This window comes from Otolemur garnettii, unplaced genomic scaffold, assembly GCF_000181295.1.
Source record: "Otolemur garnettii isolate 467f Iridium unplaced genomic scaffold, OtoGar3 scaffold00197, whole genome shotgun sequence".
In the NCBI taxonomy this organism is placed as follows: Eukaryota; Metazoa; Chordata; class Mammalia; order Primates; family Galagidae; genus Otolemur; species Otolemur garnettii.
The window spans coordinates 1,917,265-1,935,825 of NW_003852592.1; the positions used below are offsets into that span (position 1 = coordinate 1,917,265).

General features: G+C 41.3%; 1 protein-coding gene across 2 annotated transcripts; it reads right to left on the minus strand.

Annotated features, from left to right (window-relative positions):
- Positions 1-229: 229 nt before the first annotated feature.
- On the minus strand, positions 230-13,204 carry IDO1 (indoleamine 2,3-dioxygenase 1). 2 transcript variants are annotated; one of them, XM_003801094.3, is made up of 10 exons: positions 13,092-13,204; positions 8,874-8,969; positions 8,464-8,583; positions 6,730-6,848; positions 5,559-5,573; positions 4,860-4,959; positions 3,819-3,936; positions 2,759-2,810; positions 2,193-2,341; positions 230-792 (listed from the first exon to the last, which is right to left on the minus strand). In XM_003801094.3, the coding sequence occupies exons 1-10, from the start codon at positions 13,188-13,190 to the stop codon at positions 443-445; spliced, it is 1,218 nt and encodes a 405-aa protein (XP_003801142.1). In that variant the 5' UTR covers positions 13,191-13,204; the 3' UTR covers positions 230-442. The 2 variants fall into 2 exon arrangements, with proteins under 2 accessions (XP_003801142.1, XP_023363431.1); XM_023507663.1 differs by having other exon boundaries at positions 2,172-2,341.
- Positions 13,205-18,561: the final 5,357 nt, after the last annotated feature.

Genomic DNA, 18,561 nt, shown 5'->3' on the forward strand with positions numbered 1-18,561 from the left:
CAAGCAAACAGGTTATTATGAAAAAGGATTGATATTAACATAGGGTGAGTACGGGGATCCGTTAGGCATACTGCAAAGGTAATAGTGTAGAGTAGATCCATATTTAATTTTAGTTATAAACAAACCAAGATTTATTTCATTTATACACGTTAGTATTTATTGAATTTCATTGTCATATTCCAGTGATAAAATATAAATTATAATATTTCTAATAATAATTTTTAGTTGCCTTCTATAATTGTGTTGTTTTCTGGCAAGGAATGTAGACATCAGAAAAAAGTTAATTTTTATTTCAGCTACAGTGTATGTGTATCATTGACAAAGTCTTAGATATTGTTGATGCAGGGTCTGATACAAGGAGCAGGAACCCTCCCAGATGTGTTTGCTTTGATACAATGTACCCTTCATTGCTTTGATACAATGTACCCTTGCTTGGGTTACATTAACCGTCCTTCAACCGGAATTTCTGTGTTGTATTTTTTACAGTCCTCAGGAATTTCATGATATCAGTGCCTCCAGTCCCTTTGTTTTCCGAAGGTTCTTCAGACTTGTTGCCAGGCCCCTGCTGCTGGCGTGCAGGTTCCATAATATACTTGCTCACTATTCCCAGATGGTAGCTACGCAGGTTGACCATCGCTGCCACACACTCATCATAGGCTTTCCTCAGGTCAGCGTCACCTTGCGACTGGACAAACTCCCGGACTGATGGGCCTGACTCTAATGAGCCAAGAAAGGCCTGGTGAGCCGGTGGCATGTACGTCCTCATTTCACGGAGGATCTCAGCAGCAGATTCTAAAGGAGCAAAGGAACCATGAGCTCACAGGGAGACCAAAGCATTTCCCAGTGCAGGGAGAAGGCAGAGTGAGGTCAGGCTGGATGGGAGATCACCAGCCAGTACCAGGCAGGAGTCACAGGGGTTGAAGGGTCACGTCTAGCTCCAGAGTTTTTCAACCATTTTTTTAATCTCACAGCTCACTTGACCCTATAATTAAACTTCTGTGGCACACTTAAATTATGTTGATAAAAAAAGAGTAAAAAGAAAAAAATACCCTTGCAGTGTTTTGAACTTCTTTCAAAAATAATTTAATTAATGATTTTCAAGTCACACCTAAGATGCTCTCACTACACACCAGTTCAAAGTCACTGGGCTGCCAGCAATAGTGAGTATTATAAAATTTTGTTAATTCTGAAAGCCACAGAAGCTAAACCCATTCTTTCATAATAGGAGATTTTTATATGTGCTTCTTTTCTCTATTTTCTATTATGTTTGAGCCTTCTAAGAAGCTTGTGGTTAGGATAGGGTACATACATAACCAGCGACCAAGAGCTGGTGGTGAGGACAGTGTCCGTATATAACCAGAGATCAGAAGGTGGTGGTGGGAACAGGGTCCGTATATAACTAGCGATCAGAAGGTGGTGGTGAGGGCAGGGTCTGTATATAACTAGAGACTTGGAGCTGGTGGTGAGGACAGGGTCTATATATAACCAGAGACCAGAACGTGGTGGTGAGGACCGGCCCATATATAACCAGAGACCAGGAGCCTAAGTCTGGGAGCGGTAAGGGTCATTTTTAAGTGTCTGAATTAAGAAAAAAAAATGTTTTCCCCCAGCCTACTGCTTTCCCCTCTGACTGTTACATAGAAGTTTAAGAAAATAGTGGAGAGTGGATAGAAGTTCTTCCCAGAGCTTCTTTCTCTCCTCTCTCTAAGCCCCTATGAGAAACATAATGAATATGGCTGTTTTAAACTGGAAGAGGCATTGCCCTGGGCTGCTGGGGACACAGGGCAAATGAGGAAGAGCAGAGCCCAGGCTCCCTTGTCACGGAGGTCCCTGCCATTCATTTCCAGGTGAGGCGCCTTTCTGAATCTGATCTTCGTTTGAGAACATGTACACTGCCTTCCCCAGAGCCAACCAGTCTTTCAGTACATGCTCAGCTCTCCAGATGGAGGGAGTCTGACCTTGGCTGGCTGCAGCCTCTCCAATTAACAGGGAGCTGGCAGCACATTCTCATTGAGTTTTCCCTTCTTCATTTGTGAATTGGGGTGATGGCAATCAAGTCCCTCCTTAATCCATTGTCCTGAGAGCATGGAGACATTCAGGGGAGCTACTGATGGGAAGGCACTTCCTGAGACATTCAAATGCTACTAATAATTAGCTTAAGAGATCGTTACCTTTTGCCATTTTAAATTCACCTTTGCCAGCTTCGTGCTGGATGCCCAGCAGGACATCAAAACACTGAAAGACGCTGCTCTGGCCCGCACTGCCCCCTGCAAACTTCTTTGGGGTGTCCCACACCCCCTCATACAGCAGCCCTTCTGACAGCTGGGGGTTGCCTTTCCAGCTAAGCCAGGAAAGAAAGAAAAGTCAGTCTTGGGGTTTATTTCCAATTCTCAGAGACCCAGTCTTGCACTAAAGGCAATGGAGGTGATAAGAGAGATTTCATGATCTTCCCTTCACACCCTCTCCCTCCCCACTCATGTTCCTGCATGAGAATAAAAAGATAATTCTGAGAAGATTTGGCATCAATATCCTAGAAATAGGACCTTACTTTTGCAGTGGCACAGACCAGTCCACTCTTTTTAAAATGAGGAGCTTTTCTGTCTCCCCTGAAGTACATCCCTGGCCAAGTAATAGAGCAGCGTGTCTGAGGACAGACATTATTATCTGAGCTCAAGGGCTAGTGGGGGCCGTCTGGAGGAATCTGGTGTGTTCCTCGTGTTAACAGAGAATGAAAGAAGTGCGGCATAAGATTACGTACCCAGACAGGTATATGCGAAGAACGTTGAAAAATAGGTTTGGGTCCACGTACTCTGTAAAGGGTGGAATTTGTCTGATTACAAGCCCGCAGAGGCATATGGGGAAACCCATGTGAAGACATGAGAGTGGATTTCAACCCTGCCTGCAGGTGCAATATTAGGTCAGTCTGTGCAGAACACAGCCACTGCGTTCAGCTGCTCCGCTCCCGCCCCACCCAGAGGAGCCTGGTTCCTTTCTGTGTCCACGGGGACAGGGTCTCCTACAGGGCTCCAGTACAGCTTATGCTGAGGACCCATCTTACCACCTGCTGGCCATCATCAGGAGGCCGGCTAACCTCTCAGCATTTCTAGTGCTTCTTCATGTGCTCACTAAGGTAACTGATAACCCATTTGCATAAAGACCCCCACACACACAAAAGAAAACAGAAACAAAAATTCCAGCTGCCCTATGTCTATGCATATGTGAGTCTCCCTCCTTATTTGATTTTAAGTCTAGCCCCTGGCCAAGAACCGGTGAGATAAACAGTCGCGTGTCTGCTCAATTTGTCCAGCAGGCAGATTTGCTTTTTACAAATTGCTGCTTATGAGTTTTTGTAGATTTTTAGCTATTAATTTTGGAACAATGTTTGTGCTCACTGGCTTTTATGTGTCATTTCTTATTTAATTCATAAAAAAGCAGAAATAAGCAGAGAACTGATCAAGCAGAAACGATGTGTTTTGGGACTTAAAATCATCTTTACATTTAGCAAGTTTTGCTATGGTTTTAGTGTGAGGTTATGGAAGCGCCTTGGAGTTAAACATCCCGACTGGAAATGTTGCCTTCACTAATTACTACCTGTGTGATCTTTGGTCATTTATCTTCTCTCTCTGAATTTAGATTTCCTTATTGGTAAGATGATGCTAATATAACTTGCCATATAGAAAACACGATTCAGTGAGATAAAATGCAGACTATAGAAACACCCTCACGACGTGGTAGCTGCTTTGTGCTTGTTTTCTGACAGCTCTGTGTTGACAAACAGACTCTGTTAGCCTAGAACCTTGTATCCACACAATACCTACCGTGGATTTGACCGAACACTGTTTTGGCTTCCTTCAGGGAAGAAGCTATTTCATTCAGTCCCTTCTTCAAAGCATCCTGGTCTTGGCATTTCACTGCTCTGAATATAGTGGGAATTACCTAAAAAAAAAAAAAAAAAAAAAAAAAACTTAAGCTTTCCTAGGACTACACACTTAGGTTGAGTAAAAGTTTCCCAAATCTTAATCCCTAAATTAAACTTGGAATTTTACATTTCTTTCCTGGGCTGAGCACCTATTTGACTAATTTCCTTGAATTCATTAAGACACATATTTGAGTTTGTTTATTCACTTAACATTTAATTTACAGGTGTTTATTTACTTATATATGTACGTATTTTTTATTTCTAATAGTCAAAATCATTAAATTTATGCCATTATGTGTAATAGTCCCATGACAATTGTGTTAGATAATTTTATTTCTTTTTTTGTCCACTCTTTTTTTTGTTTGTTTGTTTTTCTTTTTCTTTTTCTTTATTGTTGGGGATTCGTTGAGGGTACAAGAAACCAGGTTACACTGATTGCATTTGTTAGGTAAAGTCCCTCTTACAATCTTGTCTTGCCCCCAAAAGGTGTGACACACACCAAGACCCCACTCCATCCCTCCTCTCTCTCAATTTTATTTCTAGGGGTTTCAAGTTAGATTCTAAATATATGGCTCTGAGATTTTGTATTATAGATGACACAAAAAACATAAATGAAATACAGTAAAACCTCCACAGTTGACCACCGCCCTACATTGGCCACCCCCTTAAGTTGACCTCATATTCACAGACTGGGCACACACCACTTGTCTGTATCTGTGCAGTGGGTCTCATTCCCTGTACCGACCACCACGGTACCGTGACCTGTTGGTTACAGTCCCTTGGGTGGCCTTTCTATCAGGTGATCCCTTAACCGCAATTAAATAATCCCGTGTTGTATTCATTCAGGACAGAGTTAATTCATGCCTAATATAGTTCGTTTGTTAAGGGATGGCTCTGAATTGTGCACTGACATACAAATTTTCAAGTGTTAGGGACATACTTTGATTGCAGAAGCAGCTGCTATTTCCACCAGTAGAGAAACCAGGAAGAATCCTTTACCGCAGTCCCCACCAGGAAATGAGAACAAAATGTCCATGTTCCTAAGAATTAGGTTTAAGGGCAGTTACTTATTGATACGGGGATGACTTCTGGCCAAAGAGATCGTTAAGTCACAGATACACGGACAAATGTGCATACTGCTTACACATAGTTACATGCAAGTACCGTTTTTGTATATATCTCTATCTACAAATCAAATAGGCATAGTCACAGATACATTAATGGTTCAAAACTGCAATATTTTGCTTTTGAAATAACCACTTACTTTTTGCCTAAATGTACTCAATTATTCAAAAGTGCATTTGGAATATACCAATAAACCCATATTTATTTTATTTTTTTTTTTTAGAGACAGAGTCTCACTTTGTCACTCTCAGTAGAGTGCTGTGGCAGCACAGCTCACAGCAACCTCCAGCTCCTGGGCTTAGGTGATTCTCCTGCCTCAGCCTCCCGAGCAGCTGGGACCACAGGTACCTGCCACAACACCCGGCTATATTTTGTTGCAGTTTGGCCTGGGCTGGGTTTGAACCCACCACCCTTGGTAGATGGGGCCAGCACCCTACTCACTGAGCCACAGGCGCCACCCCCTACATTCATTTTAATAACAATTCTTAAAGTAAAATAAGAATCAAATACTTACTCGTAAGTCATGGGCCTTGGGAAAGGACACGGGCACCAGAGGGCCGATCAGAAGAGAAAAAGAAACCAACGTAAAAATCAAACGGTTTTGAGTTATTGTTATTAGGTTGAACATCCTGATTCATTAGTGGGAATACATAGCCAGATAGAAAGAAAATACCTGTGCTTTTTATATCTCTCAAGTAGGCATGGTAAGGATTTAACTTAATTAGTGAAATAAAAAATTAAATGTTCAAGGAGCACATGTGTAGTCAAAACTTGTCATTACTAACAAGAAACTTTCTAGATCAAATCCTTTCACTGTGCTGTATTTCCACTGGTAGAAGAGTCTTCTACAAGGAATGCAGGGCCGTGGGGTATCCTGACCCTCCGTGCCCTTAGTACAGCAGATCCCATCACTCAATGGGTGACAACAGGCCTAGACACTGAGTAGACGGCTCTGACAAGCCGGACGTCACGGCCTCCACTGCTAAAGATGTGTAGACTCTTCAGTGAATACACTCTAATGGAATAAAAACCATATTGTATAATTTGCAACCACAAACGGTATATGCAGAGCAGATCCTGAAGAATGGATGATGGATTCTGCTATCCGTTTCTAGTTCCTCCCTGCTAATAGTGCAATATAGTGGTCTCTTAAATACAGAGACAGACAGAGTGTGGACTCTTAAATGCAACTGGCTACCCCAAAATTAAATCGGTATAATCTAAAAACCACCTTAATTAGAGGAAGCCAGACCTAAAAGGGTACATCCTGTACGGTCTCATGGATACGAACTTAATACCAAAACAAAATAACTTTTAATAAAACAAATGAGAATACCTTTACCCAGGGCAGGGAAGGAAAATGGATGGAATGAAAAAAAACACAAATGAATTTTCTGAGGTGATAAAAAACATTCTGTATGTGGCTTAGGGTGGTGGTTATTAAGAGTGCATATAGGAATAAAATTCAAAGTGATGATGTAAGATTTGTGCATTTTGCTGTATTTTAACTGTCTGCATCACCCTTGTATATAAAACACATTTGTAGACACAGCAGTGCATGAAACTGTACCCAATGACAGAGGAGAAAACTGTGCCGCTAAAAATTAGGCTAATAAATAATGACATTTTGATTTAAATAGCAGATGCTCCATCAATTCCTATTATAATAATCACGGTTCACATACCCATTCGGGTCCTTTCTCTTCCAGTTTGCCAAGACACAGTCTGCATACACCAGAATAGGAGGCAGTCCCAGCTTCTCAGAGAGTTCGCAGTAGGGAACAGCAATATTTCTTGGCAAGAGCTAATTAAAATACAATATTTAGTTTTAACCATGGAAGTACCTCACCCTTTTCCTGCTTCCTGGTTGCTAAAAACTTAGCTCTTCTATATAGTGACACTTTAAAACTAAACCAGTGTAGTTTTTATTTTTCTCCTTCATTTCACAACTTAAGTTGTTATATGTTCACATTTTGCATTTGGGTTGATGAAGAGATAGTTTGACCACAGAGAGGTGAAAGAGGTAGGTAGCAGAAGAGCCTGCATCTCTGACTTTCCAGCGGCCCCGCGAGGTATCTTCACTCCATCTCTCATCCATCCATCCCATGGATATCTGTAAACCAATTTTTCAATGCCAGATGCGACATTATCCACTAGCAATGAGGTAAAAATCAATTGTCTCAGAGATGCTTAGTCTTCATCAGTATGACCTTTGGATCAGTATAAATAAATCGCTGCTCTTGGAACACAGTGCAGAAAAACTTCTTCATGATTAAAAACAATTTTTTTTAAATCTTCACCGTTGAATGACACTGGTGTTTGGTCTTGAAGACTTACTTGTGCTGGAAGAAGACTCTCCTACCCTCTCTCTGTGTACTGCCCTGGGGAGACTGGGATGGCACTCAGTTAACCTCACATTCGCCCTTCCTCAGAGGAGGCCTAGAGCTTTTTAATTGTGAGTTTGGAAGTGGAACCACAGCTCAGCCTCCTCTCTCCTTCTCTCTTCTTTTCCTGAGGCTGCTACTTGCATAATTTTCCTCTGCTTAGCCACCAGCAAAAGGCTGTTGCCCCCCGGGGCAGTCCTGCGTTTGACTGGTGCTGCCTTCAATGAGGCGAGTGAGTACCTCTGGGGTGCACTTTTATCCAGCCCGTTGGTCACCTCAAACCCAGGCCATGTTTCCCAACAGCTATATTAGTGATAAAGCTCTTTATCTGCCTGACTTTCTCATCTCATTATCATTTCACTTAGCCCTGGATGATCCCTAGGTAATCAGGGTAATCATTTTCACTGGTAACCTGAGGCTAGAATTTTCTAATTAACCAGGGAGGAAAGGGCTGTCTGGGGTAGTGAGTGGTGGAACTTAGTGGGTGAGATGGTGTGATGGTGAAGACCATTCTGTGTTATCAGGAGAGTGAACTTGAGAGACTTCAGATTAGCTTAGTACCCCAGTGATGGGTTTAACCAAGAGAGCAAGATGCTAGAACAGAATCACAATCACTGACTGTTAAATCACACCTGCATACATTCTTTCCATGGTAGAATTTGTGCTTCTGGGGACTGAAACATTTTGGTTGGACAATTATTTACATGTCTTTCAAAAAGAAATAAATTTTGCCCCTCTGATTTGAGAAGAGATCAAAGGAGAAAAGGGGGAAAATGTTTAATTGAATAATTAATTGGAAATAACTCAAGGAAAAGAAAGATGTAGGGGAAAAGCACATCTCTAGTTTAGAGACTCTTACAGTTGCTGAGAGTCAGCTGATTTCTTGCTCCTTTGCAAAATATGCTTTTTGTTGTTTTTTCCTGTTATCTAAACTTCGCAAAATCCAGTTACAGTACTTCAAAATATTTTTATGTTAAATGGAAATTGATGAAAACCTGTCACGTGGTGTAAGAAATCATTAGAAAATTCCCTAACCTTACAGACATCTCCGTCGCCTTTGTTCCACACGTATGCCATGGTGATGTACCCCAGAGCCAGGCGTGCCAGGCGCTGTGACTTGTGCCCTTGGAGGTCATCAATGCTGAGCATTGGTAACTGTGAACAAACAGAGAGACAGACTCAGATCAATGCCGGTGACGCTGTCGGCTTCAACGGCAAGTCTACAATGTTAAGAAGCAACATCAGTAGACAGCCAGGCACAGCAACTATGATGCCTGTAATGCCAGTGACTTTGCAGGATGGCAGAGGCAGGAGGATCGCTTGGACCCAGGAATTTGAGGCTGCGATTGCAGTCCGGTCAGGGTGACAGAGCTAGACCGCATCTCTGAATAAATAAATAAGAAAAGAAGAAAGAGGTCAAATAAATGGTAATACATATTTCAAACCTTCTCAACTTCTGCTCGAAGTTGATCCGTCTTGATCAGATCAGGCAGACGTTTGGCAATGTCCATCCAGGCATTATATTTGTCAGGTAGCTTTTCCTTAATTAAAAAAAAAAAAAAAGACTTTCATTTACTCATAGCAGAGAATGTAAAATAGATTGCCTTCCTGATAATAGTCCACTCTGGTCAAATGCCACTTTGCACAAGGTTGCTCTGATGCACACTTCCCCTCTAGAAACCCCAGCCCTGCCCTGCTACCTGCTCTCAGGGGCTAAGACCCGCTCTGTGTCCGTCTCTCCCTCTCTCTTCATGCAGTCCTGTCTGCCTCTTTCTCACAGTTCACCTCAAAAGCTCCACTAAAATCTTCCTGAATATTTCATTTGAAATCTCCTCTACGTTAAATCCTATGAATTATGCCTTTCCCCATTGTTAAGTAATTTATCAACTACTTTTTCTCTTCTTGGCTAGATTTCAAGTTCTTTGGATGGAAGAAAAATGAGATTTCTTTTTTTTTTTTTGAGACGGAGCCTCAAACTATCCCCCTGGGTAGAGTGACATGGCATCACGCTCACAGCAACCTCCAACTCCTGGGCTCAAGCGAGTCTCCTGCCTCAGCCTCCCAAGTAGCTGGAACTATAGGCGCCCGCCACAATGCCTGGCTATTTTTTTGGTGCCACTGTCATTATTGTTTGGCGGCCGGGCTGGGGATTCAAACCCGCCGCCTTAGGTGTATGTGGCTGGCGCCTTAGCCATTTGAGCCACAGGCGCCGAGCCAAAAATGAGATTTCTTAAATGTCCGTAGTGGACTAGGCATTCTGCTTAATAATTTCACATATACGTTGCTCCTTTAATTCCTTTTTAATCCTTGTAACATCCCAAGAAGTTATTTCTGTTATGAATAAGGACAGGCAGGCTCGGAGAGTTTTATGTAAACTGTTATGAGTGGAATCATCCTAGCTCACAGCAACCTCAAACTCCTGGGCTTAAGGGATCCTCCTGGCTTGGTCTCCCTAGTAGCTGGGACTACACATAAGCACTGTCACACCCAGCCAATTTTTAAGTTTTTTATAGAGATGTAAGTCTTGCTATGTTGCCCAAGCTCATCTTGAACTCCTGAACTCAAGGGATCCTGGGCTTTGGCCTTGCAAAGTCCTGGAATCATAGGTATGAGCCACCACAGGGAGCCAGTGCTTTAAATTGTCTATCTCTTTGAAGACTCGGCACCCTGCACGTTACTGGACACACAGGAGGTTGATTCCAAGTTGGGTTTCACTACAGGTTTGTTTTTTGCCAAGTGCACATGAAATCCAAATGAAAGTATTTTCCTGGATCTTATTATTTCCACCATCTCATCTCACAGGGTAACATAAAAACAAAAGACTTGGCAACAAGTCCTTGAGCAATTTCCTGCATACCCTGCCCTGCCCCCTCCTCCGTCAGGTGTCTGCAAGGCACACCCTTGAGGTCATGGGTGCTGACCCCTGAGGTCTGAGTGCAGGGAGCTTGACTCAAATCAACATGGATTTAAGCTTCAAAATGAAGTTAATATTACAAGTAAACCATAAAACAAGAAAGCAAGTAGGATACGTAACTGGACACTTTTTCACCCTCTGTATGCAATTGTTCAATCTTAATTGGTCAGGGCAAATGTTTGGGCAGCACAGTCTCTAGACAGCCAGTTGTCCTGCTGCAAATTCTCTCCCTGACCACACAGGGGCTGTGTCCTAGTGCTTTTAGTAATAAATGTTTTTGTGGTTCTGTGTTTCACTGTGAAGCCCACACCTGATTTTTTGGTCGTTGCTGTTTTTCTCAAGTGATAGAAATACTTTTTGTTATGTACCATGGCTAATGTTTTATCTGACAACACTTTCCTCAAAAGTAAAATTCAATCAACAAATGTGCGTCTGGCTCAGAGGACCCCTGAGGACCCCTAATTTATTTATGATATAAATTAATAAAGAATAGTACAGAGAATTGTTCAAATTCTGCTCAGATTAGAGAATTTTGTACATACATCTATATAGAATCAGAAGACAGGTAATTTTTCTTTGGAATGGAAAGCTGATTCACAAGATTAAATATACATCTTGAGAAGATTAAATATACATCTGTGAAGATTGTATATACATCTGTGAAGATTAAATATACATCTTGAGCTCATAAGTTTTAGGAAAGATCATCAAGGAAGAAATAAAAGTAACCCCTAATTTTTTTTTTTCTTCATGTTTCAGGACACTGAATCTAATTTCCTCAGCATCGCAGCTAACAGAATTACTTTTCAAGTAGTCAAAAAAGGAGTTTTGTTTTTGGGTTTTGTTGTAACCCTCATAATCTGTTTTAGAGGTCTCTGTGACTACCAGAGTTTTTGCGTTTTTCAAGAGAACTAACTCTTTGAAGAAAATAATGTAATGGGAAGTTTAGAAATGTCTGAAAATGATAGAGCTATTGCACACTAAAAAGTACACACTTGAAACCATTCAACTCTGACATCTGTGCACGGTTAGGGAGGGAGCAGGGAGCAAGTCTGAACATTACTGATTTGTGAGTATTAAAACAGGTGCTTTTGGCAGTAAAATTGAAGCACATGGGTGGTGCCTGTAGCTCAGTGGGTAGGACATCAGCCACATACACTAAGGCTGGTGGGTTCAAACAATGACAACTGCAACAAAAAAATTGCTGGGCGTTGTGGCGGGCACCTGTAATCACAGCTACTTGGGAGGCTGAGGTAAGAGAATAGCTTAAGCCCAAGAGTTTGAAGTTGCTGTGAGCTGTGATGCCCCAGCACTCTACCCAGGGCAACAGCTTAAGATTCTGTCTTTAAAAAAGAAAAAAAAATTAAAGCACCTGCTTATTTTCCTGTTAATTTAACTTGGATCAAATGGTGCTGTCTGGCATGTGGACAATAACTGAGCTAAAAACAGATAAAAATATACTGGTCTGCAGAATTGCAACAGGTAACTGGTTCACAGAAATTATCCCCTGGAACACAAGTACCTTGTTACCCCAAAAGTGAAAGAAAGGAAAGAAAAGAACTGAGAAAAGAAGAGGAAAGGAGAGGAGAGGAGAGGGACAGGAGAGGGAGAGGAGAGGGAGAGCAGAGGAGAGGAGAGGGACAGGAGAGGGACAGGAGAGGGAGAGGAGAGGGACAGGAGAGGGACAGGAGAGGAGAGGAGAGCAGAGGAGAGGAGAGGAGAGGGACAGGAGAGGGACAGGAGAGGAGAGAAGAGCAGAGGAGAGGAGAGGAGAGCAGAGGAGAGGAGAGGAGAGGGACAGGAGAGGGACAGGAGAGGAGAGGAGAGGAGAGGAGAGGTTTGTGCCCCCCTCTTTAGAGAGCTAGCCTGAAGCCAGACTACTGAGGCTCATATCTGTCTCTTTCACTTGCTGGCAGTCCTAGGTGAATAACTTAAATTCTATTCTGCGTGCCTTATAGTTCTTACCTGAAAAACAATAGTAAGACCATACCTACCATCTGGGATGGTTGTGGAGATGGAATGAGTTAACTGCTTGGAAGAATGCTAAGTGTTTTGATAACTAAAACATTTATGATAAATTGGTTTCCATGGCATTCATAGGAAGACAACTTGGGAAAATGTAGTTTTTAAGGGAAATATTTTTTACCCATACCTTGGACCTCATAGCTAAAACTTGCAAATAAATAAATAAACACAAGGCATGGTTTAGACTCACATTTGAATCTTATGCTCAGTAAACAGAGTAGGCAGCAAGTGTTACTAATACCATACGGAAGTGACTCGATGTACCCGCCCATGGACCCTATCAAATTAGGAACATACATTTTGCACAATTTAAGGTACCAGCAAAGAAAAGGATTTCTTCCTTTGTCTCTTGGACCATTTATACCTCTGACTTTTTCAAAAACTCCTCTGAAAATACAATTGTAATAAACTTAGCATTCTTCTAAGCAGTTAACTTACTTTTGATTTCTACAGGACAGTTCCTCTGTCTGCGAAGATACTTCCCAAAGCTTCCTAACCTTATCACGCTTCACATCCACATTATGTAAGAAAGAGGATGACTATGTTCAGAGAGAAAATTAAAGGAAAGTTAAATGAGACACAGTTATTAAAACTGCCTCTAATTTTGGCATCACTCTATCTACTTGTTTAGAAGTTACTGAACCACAGGTGTTCAGTAGTTAACTTGCCCAGGTTAAGTGAGAAGAAGAACACAATTTGCCCAACTCACAGTGGGGTCTCTTACCAGGGGGGTTGGCAGAGCGAAGCCCACATCTTCATGTATGTGGTATTCCTCGGTGATTTCCCAAGAGCTGTCCCTGGGAGACACTGCACCCTCTGCCATCCTTGCGTCCACTGCTCCGGTCCCCTCAGCCTCTGAAGGGTTTCAGAGCATCTTTTTATTATATTTGTTGCTATGACCAGTCACCACAACCTATCACGTAAGCAGTGATGTTACTTCCACTTTTGGAATAGTTTCATTTTCTGCTTTCTTTATATGTAATTTGATAAACAATGAAACCACACAAGCATCATATAAAGAAACTGAAAGTTTATTTTCCATATGAAATTTTTACCATTTAGGAACTTATGTGTTTATGGCCATATGGGAAGCGAGAGGGGCCTGAATGAAAGCAAAACAATTATGAAAAGAAGTGACCGGGGGGGAAAAAGGTACTTTAGGCAAATTTCTTAATCTTTGAATGAAAATGAAGAATTTCACTATAGCTATAGTCCTAAACTATTAAATTATTTGTCATTGACATTCTTTTAAGCTCTCAGGGTTCCTCAAAAATATCACCATCATGCACATCAGAGATTTTGTGATGTGTTCAAAGTTAAAGAAAAGGACAAAATATTTTGAAAATATTTCTTTCAAAATACAAATTAAGCCTGCTTTGGTGAAGGCTTTCTTTCGGGTTACCTGCATCCTTATATCTTACTAATAATGTGAAACAAAGAAGAAACCATATGGTTCCTTTTCATGATCAAAAAGAGAAATGAGAAGGATTTAGGGTTCAGCACATTAAAAGGTGATGCAGGATCAAATGGGAGGTCTAGCTTGAGTTCTTTGAGGGTTCGCCATACTTCCTTCCAAAAAGGTTGTATTAGTTTGCAGTCCCACCAGCACTGACTGCAGTCCCTTCCCTATAGGTCCATGCCGCTGGCATCTGCAGCTTTGGGAAGGGGAATAAGCAAGTGGGGAGAGGGGAGGAGGGGGCCCCTGGGGCATCACACCCTGGGGGTGGGACACGATTATAAGAGGGACTTTATTTAACAAATGCAATCAGTGTAACCTAATTCTACGTACCCTCAATGAATCCCAAACAATTGAAAAATAAAAAAAAGGAAAAAAAGGTGATGCAGTCTTGTCAGCCAGTTTGTGAGTGTTTAAAGTCAATTCCATTTGAGTGGCACTTGGCTCTGGTGGCACATTCTGTAGTAGCTGTCCGACTGCCCTGCCCTGCCTGCCTGCCCTGCTGTTCTTTCCTTTTCTCTGTTTTTGTTCTTAACTCACCACTGTGCTCACAAGGATGCACTCCCTATTATATTACAGTATGACTTTATTTTTATGCAAGTAGCTTTACAAGAATATGGTCTCTGAGAGGAAAAGTAAGATAAAATGAAACCAAATTACGTAACAATGACTACATTGTTTAAAAGAAATGATTCAGCAGGCCGATAACTTTTACACAATCAGGCCCTAAGACAGAAAAACAGACCAATTAAAAAAAAGAAAAAAATCATACAAGCCTATCATATCTACGTGGAAAACAGAAATACTAACAAAATTTTGAGAATTAGAAATCATGAGGTTATCCCTGTGATTTTTTTGTTCTTTGTACCTGAATTTTTCTATGGTTGAGTAAAACTAGAATGAAGTTTTAGAATGAATCTGTCCTAGAAAACTCTCTCAGGAATGGTATTTTAAGGAGCACAGTTTGATAGAAATTGTTTCTTGGCTCTGCTCACCAGGTGCTTTACTAAATCCACCCTACTCTTGACTACAGAAACAATAATCCTTACTGCCTTTGAATCTCCCAAACTTTTAATTCTTTCGTATTTCTGCAAGTTGATCCAGTCTTCATTCACCTTAATTTTTCTTCGGCCATAACTACATGTCCTTAAAAACCCATGTGTGAAAGCGCAGGTTCCCAGGAGAGTACTGTATGATCTCATATGGATTCTTTATCTTCCTCTTCAGCTTTTTACCTGTGCCAAGGTCATGGTGCTAAAAAGTCCTGAGAGCCAGAGCCCAGTGTTTTGCTCTAGAACTAGATCTGAAACTTTATTATGCATCCGTCTCTCCTGTACATGTATATGTCACTTGTGTTAATAGCCTTGAGCATCTTTTCTCCATAATGATTGTATTGCCTGATTTATCTCTAAAGCCACGGACTACATTTCAAATGGGCATTTCTACCTGAAAATTCTGGTGTCCAGTCTTACAGGGGACTTCATTGGCAGGAGGGCTGTTACGACAGCGTCTGCCGAGGGACTTGTATCTAGAGCCCCCGTGAACACCAGTTCACTTCCTCTTAACATATTGTTCTCCGTAATACATGCAACTTCCTTTTTATCACTATGTTACTATGATTTATAAAACACATCTTGGTACTTAAGATGATTCTCAGTTAAAACAATCTAGAGCATACAAGAGAAATGAAAGAAATCCTAGAGATACCAACAGCCCCTGAAAGTCATCATTCATGTTTGATGGTGAGCTGATAGTGCAATGCTTTGCACCACAATTCATGCAAATTAATAACAAACAAACTTTCCTCGGCATTTGCCAGCATCCGGGGTTTTGTCTGTCACATTGGTATCAGTGACTCATGCCCATAATCCTAGCACTTTGGAGGCTGAGAGGAGAGGGTCACTTGAGGTCAAGAGTTTGAGACCAGCCTGAGCAGAAGTGAGACACATCCCTTCCCCAGCTCTACCAAAAGGAGAAAAATTTAGCCAGGGATTGTGGTGGGTGCCTGCACTCCCAGCTACCTTGTTTCCCTGAAAATAAGACCTACCCAAAAAATAAGCCCTAGCAGGATTTCTATGCATTTGTTAAATATAAGCCCTACCTTGATAATAAAACCTAGTGATGGGCGTGGCTATGCACCATATCTTCATAGCCACACCATGCATTTCAGCGCAGAGCAGTAAGGAAGACTGGAATACCTTTTATCTGCCACAGCTCCTTTCTACGAGCCATTCGCATTTGTGTGGGTGTGTGTGTGGTAACCGCAGTCGCAAGCATCCTGTTGCACACGTGCAAATGGCTAGGGGAAAGGAATTCATGCATCACTAGCGCCAGCCCCACCAGCAAGGTCGACTCCCCCTGTCAGGTTCCACAAGAAGATGACTTAACTGTATTTGAATAAATGTAGATTGTTGTATTATACTTAATAAAAATAAGACATCCCCTGAAAATAAGCCCTAGTGTGTCTTCTTGAGAAAAAATAAATATAAGAAAGTGTCTTATTTTGGGGGAAACACAGTACTTCGGAGGCTGAGGCAGGAGGATTGTTTGAGCTCAGATTGCTGTGAGCTGTGCTGAGGCCATGAGAACAGAGTTAAGACTCCTTCAAGAAGAAAAACCAAAAAATAAAAATAAAAATAACTTGTTTGTACTAAGTAATTTGATTGACTTTTATAGTTGACATATGAGAAAAATTCCCTGAAAGAGAATTAAGGATTCTCTTAATCCTTGATTCAGGATTTTCTGTGTCTTTAGTTGCCTGAGCAAAACAAAATTAAATAATCCCTTGAAGAAAATGTGTCTCAAACCTTAAACTATTCATACCACCTTTATAGAGCTCTCTAGAAGTCACTAAAAATAATATCCAGACCCACATTCTAATACCAAGGAAAACAACAGATTATAGAAAGAGATTTACAGGAGATCAGATTAAAAAAATAAAAGTCGACAGACTTTGAAGTTCATCTTCATAATATATTTTAAAAAATTAGAAATTAAAACCAACACAGAAAACTTAGCAGAAACTGTATAATCATACCAAATGTATATTCTGAAATTAATGTAATTGAAGAGAAAATGCATGAACTTGGGGGTATGTCAGAAGAAAATACAGATTAAATCTCAGGAAAAAATGATGAAAAATATACACCAGAGAACAAGAAAGAGAGTACAGCGAGGAATCTGATACAGAAATAATCTGAGACTCAGAGGGAGAGAAGAGAGAAAATGAGAAGAGACAATATTTAAAGCAATAGGGGTGGCAGCCCCTGTGGCTCAAAGGAGTAGGGCACTGGCCCCATATGCTGGAGGTGGTGGGTTCAAACCCAGCCCCAACCAAAAACTGCAAAAAAAAAAAAAAAAAAAAAAAAGCAATAGGGGGAATGGATTTTTTAAATATAGTGAAGGACACCAAATGATAGAGACAAAAAGATCCTTTAAAAAGGGTTAAATGAAATTAAAGCCACATTTAATCACATCATAGTAAAGCTATCAAAACCAAATTTAAAAATTTTTAAACATTCAAATCTTCTTTGAATAAAACCCCAAATAACACCTTCAAAGAAGTATTAATCATAGTGACAGAAGGATTCTCAAAGAAACAATTAAGACCTGATGACTAAAAGTGCTGAAGAAAAACAAGTCAAGCAAGGATTATATATTCACGAAAAATATTATTTATAAATGTAATTAAAACAATTTTCAGGCAAACAGAAATTAAGAGTTTATCCTCAGTGAGTCTCTCAAGACTAACCAGGCCCGAAGGGTCAAGACACAATCACTGTGTGGGTAGAATTTCTAATTCAGACAAACTCTGCTGTGAGTTTCGACGGTTTGGTATAAAGAGTGCATTGCTCAGTATCACGCGTGTCCGAGGCTCCCAGTCCTTTCAAACCAGCCTCTGGTCATGACCTGGAAGTCATGGCCTCCAGATGGTGGAGACCGAGCAGGGGGCTTCCAGTTGGCCACCAGTCAAGCTCTCCTGGACACAAAAACAAGATTTAATGAGGTAACTTATCCAGGTTTGGGGGGAGCGGTGTGGAAAGCATAGTTGTATGCTAGCCTGAGGAAAACTGTACAGCTCGGCAGTATGGGGGGACCTCAAACAACAGGCTTATGGAGGTTCAGGACTCCTATATGAATCTAAACACCTTTCAATGTAAGGCTTGATCTTCCTAATAAAATTCCTACAACCCCAGGGGGAAGGGCCCCAAACCCCTGTTGGTTCTTTAAGAGGAGGGTCCCCTGGTAATACAGAAAGGTGTACAGTGCTGTGTAAGTCAGTGCCAACACTGCCTATTGTGGCAGGGGAAGCTGTGATACTGTGACCCGCTGGTTTGTTGATTGAGATTTGGGAATGTTACCATTGGAGGGTTTTGTTGAAGGACAAAACTCTGGAGCAGAAATGACCCATTTTTTGTCGGGACCTAGGCCTGGCCCCACATCCAGTGTTCCTGAGCCGGAGTGAGAGGTTTGCCTTCAATATCAAATTTGGAGCGACAAATTTCTCCAATGTTTTCCCTTCTTACATCTAGGACACACGCTAGGTGGTTCTTTGTGCTTAGCTGAATCAACTCTTTTTTTCCTTGAAAGAGGATTATTGGCATTGTCTTTTGGTGTGTCCTACTTGGCCACAAGAATAGCACTCTCCTTTAAAGCCAGTGCTAGGGCTTCTACCTTCAAGCCAGCGAAGGCTTGGGCAGTAAGTTTCACACTGTAAAGAGGATCCCCTATGTCCACA